The sequence below is a fragment of the Anguilla anguilla genome, chromosome 18 (genome assembly GCF_013347855.1).
Source record: "Anguilla anguilla isolate fAngAng1 chromosome 18, fAngAng1.pri, whole genome shotgun sequence".
Lineage (NCBI taxonomy): Eukaryota > Metazoa > Chordata > Actinopteri > Anguilliformes > Anguillidae > Anguilla > Anguilla anguilla.
Window position 1 is genome coordinate 19,607,037 of NC_049218.1, and position 14,257 is coordinate 19,621,293.

The following is a 14,257-nucleotide window of genomic DNA, read 5'->3' on the forward strand; positions in this document are numbered from 1 at the left end:
AAACACTTAAACAGAGTGAATGCAAGTAACATTACACAAACAATGGCCACAGGATACACAGCCTATGTTTTGTGCATTTGTACCTCATGCAATTTTATACGAATATTTCCAATTATGACTTTGAACTGATATTTAAAAAAAATACAAATGACAAACGCTTTCAAAGTTCAATTGCTTCCAGATAATAGGACCTAGGTAAAGTGTTCAGAGACAGCGGCCCCGATACGCAGAGCCTATGCTTTGGGCATTATTACCCCGTGCAATTTTACACAAATATTTCCAACTGTGACTTTAAGCTGCCATTCGGAAAAAATTGCAGTCGGCAAATGCTTTCAAAGTTCAATAGCTCCCAGATAATAGGGCCTAGGACCATCAAACCACTGCTAGAGTGTTCACAGACAGTGGCTCCAAGATGCAGAGCCTATGCTTCGGGCGCTACCACCCCGTGTGATTTTATACTAATATTTCCAACTGTGACTTTAAGCTGCCATTCGGAAAAAAATGCAGCCGGAAAACGCTTTCAAAGTTCAATAGCTCCCAGACAATAGGGCCTAGGACCATCAAACCACTGCTAGAGTGTTCACAGACAGCGGCCCCGAGAAGCAGAGCCTATGCTTCGGGCGTTACCAAGCCGCACGATTTTACACAAATATTTCCAACTGTGAATTTACGCCGCCATTCGGAAAAAAATGCAGCCGTCAAACGCATTCAAACTTCAATAGCTCCCAGACAATAGGGCCTAAGACCATCAAACCACTGCTGAAGTGTTCACAGACAGCGGCCCCGAGACGCAGAGCCTATGCTTCGGGCGCTACTACCCTGCGCGATTTCACACGAATATTTCCAACTGTGACTTTAAGCTAATGGTAAATGGTAAATGGACTGCATTTATATAGCGCTTTTACCCAAATCGCTTTACAATTGTTGCCTCTCATTTGCCAGAGCAGTTAGGAGTTAGGTGTCTTGCTCAAGGACACTTCGACATGCCCAGGGCGGGGTTTGAACCAGCAACCCTCTGACTGCCAGACAATCGGTCTTACCTCCTGAGCTATGTCACCCCTAGGGGACACCTAACCCCTAACTGATCTGGCGAATGAGAGGCATCAATTGTAAAGCGCTTTGGATAAAAGCGCTATATTTAAATGTAGTCCATTTATTTCATCTTCTGAGTACATTGTTAACAGTCAGAAAAAAAAGGTTTTTGCCAGTTAGCAACCAAGTCACTGTCAGTGAGCATGCAAAACAAACTAGGTACTACAGTACTACTACCACAACCTGATGTGTTCACTCCCACAAATTATTTTCATGCTGGATGTGGATGGTTAAGACAAGAGTATAGATGATTATACCTGCACAGCAAAACGCTACTGTCGTGTTGTCGCTACTGTACTGTTAGTGTTGCTAGCCTTGCTGATATTATCTTTCTTTCCATGAATAACCAATAATAACATTTCAATATAAAGACTCCAGCCGATTTGAAGCAGCACTCTCTCTTCAGTTCTGTGCACGCGTGTGTATGTGTGTGTGTGTGTGCGTGTGTGCGTGTGTGTATTTGTATGTTTGCAGCAGACCCATTAGCCCCCTACCATGGTAGAACCTCAGAGATTCAAGCCTGATGATAATGGGGGAATGTTGAGTTTTAAAATATTCTTAAGTTGCAGTTTGTAATTGTAATTTCAACAGTTCTTGGAACTGAATCATTTGTCTTATTCCGATAATTATCTTTGAAGCTCCACGTTCTTATTTAGTAAATATAACCTAGAGGCAAATGCCAGGCCTCCCACACAGAGCTGACAGCTGTGGAGCAGCACCAATAGGGCAATTAGAACCATATGGAGTGTGTCTGCCCCATGGCAGAAGCAAACAATTCATCTCATCTGGCCAATAGGTATGAACAAGGAAAGCAAAAAAAGTTTTATGAAAAAACAAACAAATAACTGCAGCTGTTTGTTTAAAACTGGCCTAAGTATGAGTTTTTATTTTATAATAATATCTTTAATAACATGAAATTATCATGCCATGTATAAGAACATCTTGTATTATGTTCTGCTTCAAATGTAAACTTTATATTTTTCCAAGAGAAAATCTAATTTGTGTAATCTGGTGTCAGCACACATGCACGAAAGAACAACATTTCTCTTTCAGGGGAAACTCCTAATTTGTATCATAGAAAAGTGAAAATTAATTAAAGACAACAAGCATAAGATTGCTGCTCATTTAAACATATAGGAACTTCTGCACCCAGGAAAATTATACACCAAAGCCTCTCGTTGCCATTATAATTCATCGCTGTACCCACCCTGCCAAGAGATGAAGAAAAACTTCAAATAAAGGAACCTGAGTGAACAGAACAATGTTACAATATTTGTATTTGTTTTGTCAACATAATGTTATGTTTCTTTCTTGAAAGTGAGTCCCTGAAATAGAAATATATATATAGATTCAAAATAAAAATGAAAATATTATAAATGAACTTTGACACAGAAATAAAATCTGGATAATCTTTTGCTCATCAGACACTTCACATACAGATGTTTGTACACACAGACAGACATATTTATACACAGACATACATATGTACACACAGACAGAGATATTTACACACAGGCAGACACATGTACGTGCATACAAATATAAACATGTACATGCAGACAGACAAATGTTCACACAGAAAGACACATATACATACAGATATAAACCTGTACACACAGACAGACAGACAGAATATTCTGAAGTAGCACATTTATAACGTCTCTCTTGTCTCCCTCTAGAGGGGCCCCTGTAAAATTCTCAGGACGTGAAGAATCCCAAATGTCAAACTGACCTGGACACCATGGACAACTTAAATTCAACACTTGTGTCTCTGGAGGAAATGTCAGATATGACTGACATGGAAAACGGCACCATGAACAACCTTGCAACATTTGCTTACATATTAGATGTGACTAACATGGTGACTGTATGCATTGAGCTGCCGGTTATCTGCTGGGCTGTTTTTTGGTCTGTATCATCTAGTCAAGGCTGACAATGTCACACCTGTTTTTATCATGAACCTCCTCATTTCAGATTTCATTCAGATCATTGGTAGAATTGTAGAGGTCATTATAAATGATAACATTGCATACATTTACATTGTGATCCTGATTGGTGTATCTCTCAGTGTTGGATTCATGGTGTGTATCGCACTGGAGAGATACCTCCTGGTTGTGCATCCTTTGTGGTATCGATGTCACCGCACTATCAAACACTCCATACTCATTTCACTGGTTATCTGTGCGTTTGTGGTGCTAATTTTCACAGGTTTGTTTTTCTTGTTCTACGTGTTCATGTTTATTGGAGTTGCCACCCTCCTTATCCTCCCATTGCCACTGCTGCTGTTCTTCCTGGGAGCCACATGGAGAGCCCTCTCCCACTCCATCTCAGTCCCACACAAAGAAAAGAAAAGGATTCTGGGTACACTGGCACTCGTCCTGCTCTTATATTTAATTTTGTTCTTGTCAACTACATTATTAATTTTTTTACATTTTTTTGAAGATTTCAAATCACAAATTGATTTTTGGAAATTCTTTACTGTTGCTTTTGTGTTCCTGTACATCAGCCCGCTAATTGACCCCCTACTGTACATCTTAATTAAGAAAGATGCCAAGTACATAGTGAAGGTCCCACACTGCTATTGGAGACTCAGGGGTCACAGAGAGAACAGGCAGACATCCTCTGTTCCAACAGAAAATATTACCAGTGTCTAAACATGCTTTTAGATCAGAAAATACAGGAATAAAAAAAAACGAAAAAACACTAAACACCTAACAATATATGAATATAAGGTGAAAAGGAGTAGGGTCACCTCCTGCCTTCAGAACAGCTTCAGTTTTTGTTGAAATGCTGCCATTTAAGTTCTGAATTGTGCATTAGGATATTGGGCATTCTTTAAGAAGGAAAGCCTTCAGTTTGTGGGATAAAGGAGATGGAATTCTACTTTGCACTCAGTGTTCCCGAATTTCTTTGACTTCATCCTGGTGTACATGAAACCACTCTTGAATTTGTTTACCAATGTGTTTGTGGGCATCATGGGAGAACAGTGCTTACACCATAGGGTGCACTTGGTCTGCTGTAAATAGACTTCAGATTCCTTGGCCATTATATTACCTGGAATACAAGCCTTGAATACAAGCAGTTTCCGGATGGCAGTGCTGCTGTAAATACCTGTTTTGGGAAAATTATGGACCACAGAGGGTCTGTTTCAATTGTAGTAATTTCTTAGGTGATAGTTTTAGAATTTTTAGCAACTATCCTGTTTAATTTCAGTGAGCTTTCACCCATAACCAAAATTTCTCTTCCATGCAGTTTGTTTGGCATATGTTGCCTTCATTTTCTGCACTGTTCCCTCTGTCACATTGAATTGCTTAGTAATTTTTGTGACCAATTAAAACAATAATTCAGACATCAACTGTTCGGAATGTGCCACGTGACCTTTGCCCAGAACACAAAGCAAGAAAGCACAGCTACAGTATGCAGTATTACATACAGGAAACAGAGCTACTGTATGCAGTATATTACATACAGGAAACAGAGCTACAGTATGCAGTGTATTACAATAAGGAAAGAGAGCTGCTGTATGCAGTATATTACATACAGGAAACAGAGCTACTGTATGCAGTATATTACATACAGGAAACAGAGCTACTGTATGTAGTGTATTACATACAGGAAACAGAGCTACTGTATGTAGTGTATTACATACAGGAAACAGAGCTACTGTATGTCATGATTCAACCATCATGTTCATTTCTGACAGAAATTGAACATATTCTGTCAGAAATTAACATGTCAGTTTTGTTCATGTCATGTTTTTATTGTTCGTGTTCATATCCTTAATCAGGCAGCCCCTTTTAACTGTTTATAAACCAATAATAGAGCATGCACTATCACCAAATTTTGTATTATACCTTTTAACCAACTTCAGTCCCAGTCATTATCAGAGGTTTTTACACTTTTTTAATGGAATGTTTTGGTCTATAGACGTCATTTGCCTTAAAGACATTTGCCACTCGTTTTTAAAGCACAATTTATGTATTATTTGAACTTTAATAAAAACATGAATGAGAAACACGTTGAGTGATTATTATGGATATGACAAATGTGTTTTGAAACCTTTTCAAATTTTGTAATGGCACCACATAATGGCACCTCTTGTGTTTCTGGGCAAAACTGAACGATGCGATTTCATTCAGAAAAAATGACATCAAAATGTATGTTTACCTGAACACTTGTGATCCAACATAGGCTTGAGGTACTCACACTCAACCATCTGGCCAAGAATTTGTCAGGATGCGTGGGGGGGTTGGACCCAAACGCGGAGGTCAAAAATACAAAAACTCCAAATGAAGGGAAACAAAGACTTTACTAAATAAACAAGGAACAAACAAAAGGCCACGAGGGGCAAAACCATAAACACAAAAAGATACTTAAGAACTTAAAAAAAACCAAAATAGAACACAGGCAGGGCGGAACACAGGCAGGACAGAAAACACACAAGGCGCAAGCAGGACCGAAGCGGGCAGAATACATACATTCAGAAGAGAACACAAGTGGAAACAAACACAAGGAAACCAGAACATAGACAGGAACGCATGGAGCAGGAACTTGAGGAGGGGAGCACAGAACAACCAGACATAACCACAAGAATCCAGCACCTGAGTCAAGGGAGGGGGAAACTTAAATAGAACACACTGACGAGACACAGGAGGGCACCATGAACAATCAGGCCACGGAAGGGGAAGGGAAAACGAGACAGCCAGAAAACAACGATTGGACAATTGGAAACAATCATACAATTAACACAGGGGGAGCGGGACACAAAACAGAAGTGCCGCCATCTGGCGGCCCAACAGGGAAAACGCAGACAGGAACACAGGACCATGACAGAATTAGATAATACAGGAATCATATTACTGAAGACCATACACCCAAAATTCAGATCATTTTATTAATGTGAAATTTCGTGAAATATTGGGACTACTTGGTCCTACAGTGTCTGACAAGTGCATGCCAGGACATTTTTTAAAATCCTAGCCGATATTGAAAACGTGGGAGACCCCTCACACAATGACCCCCGACTCTCAGAACCTGGGACCTCACAGAAACTGACATGATCCGAAGTGACTGCAGAGCAAAACTAGCATTTCACTTCCCAGTTGCTGATCTGAAGATGCATCGCTTCAGACTGCACCTCAACTAACTATATAACGCCTCTGCAGGGCTCTTGCGATCTAGGATCGCTCTTATCACTTGATTCCTTCTCAAAATTCCGGTAGCACTTTCATGTTGCACTTGTGTCTCCCTCCAGCACTTCTATTGCGCTTGTATTGTTGTAGCTCATCGCCATGCCTCCTAGTTTGACTTACCATTACTTTCTGACCTAGTCTGTGCTTACTGTGTGAACTGGATTTAATGTGTTTGTAGGTATGGACAACTGTTACATGATGAGTATTGTACCTTGTCGGAGTTTTGTAGTTGTTCCAATAACATTTGGTATGCACTTATTACATATGGATAAAAGCATCAGCCAAATAAATGCAATGTAATGTAGATGCTGTATTTTAACATTTATCATAGTATGATTCACTGAGCTCTGTCCATGATATGCTCTTGATAAAAAGAGGCGTGTCACTTCTATTGTGTAAATGTACTAGCTCTACCTGTGCATGTATCTGTGAGCTAGTCAAGTTAATTTATCGATGGATATTACTTTAGCATGTGTCCATATTCGCAAAAGTTCATTTACGTATCATTACTTGAGGTGTGTCAATTTTAGACAAGTTCATTGAACAGTGTGTTTGGCTGATCTCCAAACTTCAACCATCAGAGGGAAACTGAAGAAGAGCTCTGTGCAAACAGCTTCTTTTGGTAAGTTCATGGCAGCTTTCTGAGAATTAATCTGGGTTTGAAAATTAGCTGGGGTTGGTAGATTAGGAGCACGTGGAAGAAAAGACCATCTCTATTTGCTGTGTTTTTAGAACTCTTTATATATATATATATATATATATATATATGTATATACACATCCAAATTTTCCCTTGATATTGTAATATATTGATTCAGTATTTGGTAGTAGCTAATTTTATATTTTGTTAAAATTAACCTTGAGAAATAAGATTAGTGAAATTATACTGTAGCAGTACTGAAAGCACAGCTAATGCAGAGTACACGCAGATTTCATGCGCACTTGTGTTTGTGCATGACCACCAGCTCTCTCAGTGATCAGCGCAGTTCCTGGGTAAATGGATGAACATGTATAACTGCCAAAGTTCCATCAAACCACTTTTTCAACTTCAGGCTTCAGATTTAAAGGATACTGATGTGTCTCATATAATTTCACAAGTTGATTATTCATTGTTTTAAATGTCCATGCATACATATTTCGTATTGTTAATTATTAAGGGAAAGACTGGGAGTGTTTATTATTTTGTTCGTATAATTTTTTTTTGGAACACTTTTCTTATAAAAATCTTTTTGCAGGCGGTAAGCAATGCAAGCGCTAGCTCTAGCTCCACCAGACGATGTAGGTACTGTGAGAGCAGGCAACTCTGCCCAATCTCTATCAACCTTATCTATTTGATCTCCTGAGTACATTGTTAACAGTCAGAAAAAATAGGTTTTTTCAGTTAGCGACCAAGTCACTGTCAGTGAGCATGCAAAACAAACTAGGTACTACAGTACTACTACCACAACCTGATGTGTTCACTCCCACAAATTATTTTCATGCTGGATGTGGATGGTTAAGACAAGAGTATAGATGATTAGACGTGCACAGCAAAACGCTACTGTCTTTAGTGTTGCTAGCCTTGCTGATATTATCTTTCTTTCCATGAATAACCAATAATAACATTTCAATATAAAGACACCAGCCGATTTGAAGCAGCACTCTCTCTTCAGTTCTGTGCATGGTTGTGTCTGTGTGTGTATGTGTGTGTGTGTGCGTGCGTGCGTGCGTGCGTGCATGCGTGTCTGTGCACGCGTGTGTATGTGTGTATGTGTGCGTGTGTGTGTGTGTGTGCATGTGCACGTGCGTGTGTGTATTTGTATGTTTGCAGCAGACCCATTAGCCCCCTACCACGGTAGAACCTCAGAGATTCAAGCCTGATGATAATGGGAGAATGTTGAGTTTTAAAATATTCTTAAGTTGCAGTTTGTAATTGTAATTTCAACAGTTCTTGGAACTGAATCATTTGTCTTATTCCGATAATTATCTTTGAAGCTCGACGTTCTTATTTAGTAAATATAACCTAGAGGCAAATGCCAGGTCTTCCACACAGAGCTGACAGCTGTGGAGCAGCACCAATAGGGCAATTAGCACAATATGGAGTGTGTCTGCCCCATGGCAGAAGCAAACAATTCATCTCATCTGGCCAATAGGTATGAACAAGGAAAGCAAAAAACGTTTTATGAAAAAACAGAAACAAATAACTGCAGCTGTTTGTTTAAAACTGGCCTTAGTATGAGTTTTTATTTTATAAACAGATCTTTAATAACATGAACTTATCATGCCATGTATAAGAACATCTTATATTATGTTCTGCTTCAAATTTAAACTTTATGTTTTTCCAAGAGAAAATCGAATATGTGTAATCTGGTGTCAGCACACATGCACGAAAGAACAAAATTTCTCTTTCAGGGGAAACTCCTGATTTGTATCATAGAAAAGTGAAAATTAATTAAAGACAACAAGCATAAGATTGCTGCTCATTTAAACATATAGGAACTTCTGCACCCAGGAAAATTATACACCAAAGCCTCTCATTGCCATTATAATTCATCGCTGTACCCACCCTGCCAAGAGATGAAGAAAAACTTCAAATAAAGAAACCTGAGTGAACAGAACATCAATGTTACAATATTTGTATTTGTTTTGTCAACATAATGTTATGTTTCTTTCTTGAAAGTGAGTCCCTGAAATAGAAATATATATACATAGATTCAAAATAAAAATGAAAATATTATAAATGAACTTTGACACAGAAATAAAATCTGGATAATCTTTTTCTCATCAGACACTTTACATACAGATGTTTGTACACGCAGACAGACATATTTATACACAGACAGACATATGTACACACAGACAGAGATATTTACACACAGGCAGACACATGTACGTGCATACAAATATAAACATGTACACGCAGACAGACAAATTTTCACACAGAATGACACATATACATACAGATATAAACCTGTACACACAGACAGACGGATGGAATACTCTATAAGTAGCACATTTTTAACGTCTCTCTTGTCTCCCTCTAGAGGGGCCCCTGTAAATTTCTCAGGACGTGAAGGATCCCAAATGTCAAACTGACCTGGACACCATGGACAACTTAAATTCAACACTTGTGTCTCTGGAGGAAATGTCAGATATGACTGACATGGAAAATGGCACCATGTATAACATTACATCATTTGCTTACATATTAGATGTGACTAACAGGGTGACTGTATGCATTGAGCTGCCGGTTCTCTGCTGGGCTGTTTTTACCCTCTATCATCAGGTCAAAGCTGACAATGCCACACCTGTTTATGTCATGAACCTCCTCATTTCAGATTTCATCCAGATCATTGGTAGAATTGTACAGGTCATTAAAAATGATAGCATTTCATACATTGCGTTCCTGATTGGTATATCTCTCAGTATTGGATTCATGGTGTGTATCGCACTGGAGAGATACCTCCTGATTGTGCATCCTTTGTGGTTTCGATGTCGCCGCACTATCAAACACTCCATATTCATTTCACTGGTTATCTATGCGTTTGAGATGCTCATTTTCACAGGTTTGTTTTTCTCGTTCTACGTGTTCATGATTATTGGAGCTGCCGCCCTCCTTATCCTCCCATTGCCACTGCTGCTGTTCTTCCTGGGAGCCACATGGAGAGCCATCTCCCACTCCATCTCAGTCCCACACAAAGAAAAGAAAAGGATTCTGGGTACACTGGCACTCGTCCTGCTCTCATATTTAATTTTGTTCTTGCCAACAATATTATTAATTCTTTCAATTTATGGTGAAGGTTTCTCAGAAATTGATTTTTTAAAATTATTTACTGTTGCTTTTGTGTTCCTGTACATCAGCCCGCTAATTGACCCCCTGCTGTACGTCTTAATTAAGAAAGATGACAAGTACATAGTGAAGGTCCCACACTGCTATTGGAGACTCAGGGGTCACAGAGAGAACAGGCAGACATCCTCTGTTCCAACAGAAAATATTACCAGTGTCTAAACATGCTTTTAGATCATAAAATACAGGAATAAAAAAAAACGACTAAACACCTAACAATATATGAATATAAGGTGAAAAGGAGTAGGGTCACCTCCTGCCTTCAGAACAGCTTCAGTTTTTGTTGAAATGCTGCCATTTAAGTTCTGAATTGTGCATTAGGATATTGGGCATTCTTTAAGAAGGAAAGCCTTCAGTTGTTTATGGGATAAAGGAGATGGAAGTCTTCTTTGCACTCAGTGTTCCCGAATTTCTTTGACTTTATCCTGGTGTACATGAAACCACTCTTGAATTTGTTTACCAATGTGTTTGTGGGCATCATGGGAGAACAGTGCTTTCACCAGAGGGTGCACTAGGTCTGCTGTAAATAGACTTCAGATTCCTTGGCCATTATATTACCTGGAATACAAGCCTTGAATACAAGCAGTTTCCGGATGGCAGTGCTGCTGTAAATACCTGTTTTGGGAAAATTATGGACCACAGAGGGTCTGTTTCAATTGTGGTCATTTCTTAGGTGATAGGTTTTGAATTTTTAGCAACTATCCTGTTTAATTTCAGTGAGCTTTCACCCATAACCAACATTTCTCTTCCATGCAGTTTGTTTGGCATATGTTGCCTCCATTTTCTGCACTGTTCCCTCTGTCACATTGAATTGCTTAGTAATTTTTGTGACCAATAAAACAATAATTCAGGCATCAACTGTTCGGCTTCTTTGGAACTCTTTATTTTCTGCCTCATGTTGCTCTGGAAACAAACATATCAATGTGCTGATCCTCAGACCTCTTTTATGGAGACTCATACTACTGATTGGCATTCAACCGGTTTTGACAGACATGTTCAGCTGCCTTTATAATTGTCATTTAGTTACATAGTTACTTCTATTTATATATACTGTTTTGACCTGGACTGCCTGACTACCCGCTTGTGTATCGACTCGTTTTGTTCGAGAACCCGGCTTTGGATTTGGACTTTGGAATACGGACACGGAATACGGATACGGATTGTAGAATTGGACTGGTTGCCTGATTTCCCCCCTTCCCCTTTGTGAGTTTCCCCCAAGAAACTTTCATTCTTTAATTGTACTTAGTTTGTGTGTTTTAGTTATTCAACTTGTGACGTGGAAACCCCACACCCCTGGTTCTGCTACAATATATTCACAGTGCTGTGAAAAAGGTCTGCTGTGTGATATTAGAATCCATCAGATTGGCGGTGTTCTCAGCGTTGTCATGCTTCAACCATCATGTTCATTTCTGACAGAAATTGAACATATACTGTCAGAAATTAACATGTCAGTTTTGTTCATGTCATGTTTTTATTGTTCGTGTTCTTATCCTTAATCAGGCAGCCCCTTTTAACTGTTTATAAACCAATAATAGAGCATGCACTATCACCAAATTTTGTATTATACCTTTTAACCAACTTCAGTCCCAGCCATTATCAGAGGTTTTTTACACTTTTTTAATGGAATGTTTTGGTCTATAGACGTCATTTGCCTTAAAGACATCTGCCACTCGTTTTTAAAGCACAATTTATGTATTATTTGAACTTTAATAAAAACATGAATGAGAAACACGTTGAGTGATTATTATGGATATGACAAATGTGTCACGGTTTAGCCAGGATACTTGTTTTGAAACCTTTTCAAATTTTGTGATGGCACCACATAATGGCACCTCTTGTGTTTCTGGGCAAAACTGAACGATGCGATTTCATTCAGAAAAAATGACATCAAAATGTATGTTTACCTGAACACTTGTGATCCAACATAGGCTTGAGGTACTCACACTCAACCATCTGGCCAAGAATTAGATAATACAGGAATCATATTACTGAAGATCAAATATACCGTACATCCAAAATTCAGATCATTTTATTAATGTGAAATTTCGTGAAATATTGGGACTACTTGGTCCTACAGTGTCTGACAGGTGCATGCCAGGACTTTTCAAATCCTAGCCGATATTGAAAACATGGGAGACCCCGCACACAATGACAGATTTCACAGATATTTTCATCTTTCATTGCTCAGAACACGCTCACTAGACAATCTAGCCAAGACAGAGCACCACACGCTTAACATTTATACTCATGATCATGACCCCCGACTCTCAGAACCTGGGACCTCACAGAAACTGACATGATCCAAAGTGACTGCAGAGGAAAACTAGCATTTCACTTCCCAGTTCCTGATCTGAAGATGCATCGCTTCAGACTGCACCTCGACTAACTATATAACGCCTCTGCAGGGCTCTTGCGATCTAGGATCGCTCTTATCACTTGATTCCTTCTCAAAATTCCGGTAGCACTTTCATGTTGCACTTGTATCTCCCTCCAGCACTTCTATTGTGCTTGTATTGTTGTAGCTCATCGCCATGCCTCCTAGTTTGACTTACCATTACTTTCTGACCTAGTCTGTGCTTACTGTGTGAACTGGATTTAATGTGTTTGTAGGTATGGACAACTGTTACATGATGAGTATTGTACCTTGTCGGAGTTTTGTAGTTGTTCCAATAACATTTGGTATGCACTTATTACATATGGATAAAAGCATCAGCCAAATAAATGCAATGTAATGTAGATGCTGTATTTTAACATTTATCATAGTATGATTCACTGAGCTCTGTCCATGAGATGCTCTTGATAAAAAGAGGCGTGTCACTTCTATTGTGTAAATGTACTAGCTCTACCTGTGCATGTATCTGTGAGCTAGTCAAGTTAATTTATCGATGGATATTACTTCAGCATGTGTCCATATTCGCAAAAGTTCATTTACGTATCATTACTTGAGGTGTGTCAATTTTAGACAAGTTTATTGAACAGTGTGTTTGGCTGATCTCCAAACTTCAACCATCAGAGGGAAACTGAAGAAGAGCTCTGTGCAAACAGCTTCTTTTGGTAAGTTCATGGCAGCTTTCTGAGAATTAATCTGGGTTTGAAAATGAGCTGGGGTTGGTAGATTAGGAGCACATGGAAGAAAAGACCATCTCTATTTGCTGTGTTTTAAAAACTCTCTCTCTCTATATATATATATATATATATATACATTTAGTTTCCCTTGATGTTGTAATATATTGATTCAGTATTTGGTAGTAGCTAATTTTATATTTTGTTAAAATTAACCTTGAGAAATAAGATTAGTGAAATTATACTGTAGCAGTAATGAAGGCACAGCTAATGCAGAGTACACACAGATTTCATGCGCACTTGTGTTTGTGCATGACCACCAGCTCTCTCTCAGTGATCAGTGCAGTTCCTGGGTAAATTTCTTTTAGAAATCTTTTTGCAGGTGGTAAGCAATGCAAGCGCTAGCTCTAGCTCCACCAGACGATGTAGCTACTGTGAGAGCAAACAACTCTGCCCAATCTCTATCAACTGTATCTATTTCATCTCCTGAGTACATTTTTAACAGTCAGAAAAAAAAAAGTTTTTGCCAGTTAGTGACCAAGTTACTGTCAGTGAGTATGCAAAACAAACTAGGTACTACAGTACTACTACCACAACCTGATGTGTTCACTCCCACAAATTATTTTCATGCTGGATGTGGATGGTTAAGACAAGAGTATAGATGATTATACGTGCACAGCAAAACGCTACTGTCTTTAGTGTTGCTAGCCTTGCTGATATTATCTTTCTTTCCATGAATAACCAATAATAACATTTCAATATAAAGACACCAGCCGATTTGAAGCAGCACTCTCTCTTCAGTTCTGTGCATGGTTGTGTGTGTGTGTGCATGCGTGCGTGCGTGCGTGTCTGTGCACGCGTGTGTATGTGTGTGTGTGTGTGCGTGTGTGCGTGTGTGTATTTGTATGTTTGCAGCAGACCCATTAGCCCCCTACCACGGTAGAACCTCAGAGATTCAAGCCTGATGATAATGGGGGAATGTTGAGTTTTAAAATATTCTTAAATTGCAGTTTGTAATTGTAATTTCAACAGTTCTTGGAACTGAATCATTTGTCTTATTCCGATAATTATCTTTGAAGCTCTAC

The 14,257-nt window shown here is 39.0% G+C and overlaps 2 protein-coding genes across 2 annotated transcripts; both read left to right on the plus strand.

Moving 5' to 3' along the window:
• Positions 1–2,833: 2,833 nt before the first annotated feature.
• On the plus strand, positions 2,834–3,746 carry LOC118218349 (mas-related G-protein coupled receptor member A1-like). Its single transcript, XM_035400947.1, has 2 exons — positions 2,834–2,874; positions 2,972–3,746. Exons 1-2 carry the CDS (start codon positions 2,834–2,836, stop codon positions 3,744–3,746), a joined length of 816 nt encoding a protein of 271 aa, XP_035256838.1.
• A 5,622-nt stretch (positions 3,747–9,368) lies between these two features.
• Positions 9,369–10,271, plus strand: LOC118218350 (G-protein coupled receptor 4-like). Its single transcript, XM_035400948.1, has one exon. The coding sequence runs from the start codon at positions 9,369–9,371 to the stop codon at positions 10,269–10,271; it is 903 nt and encodes a 300-aa protein (XP_035256839.1).
• Positions 10,272–14,257: the final 3,986 nt, after the last annotated feature.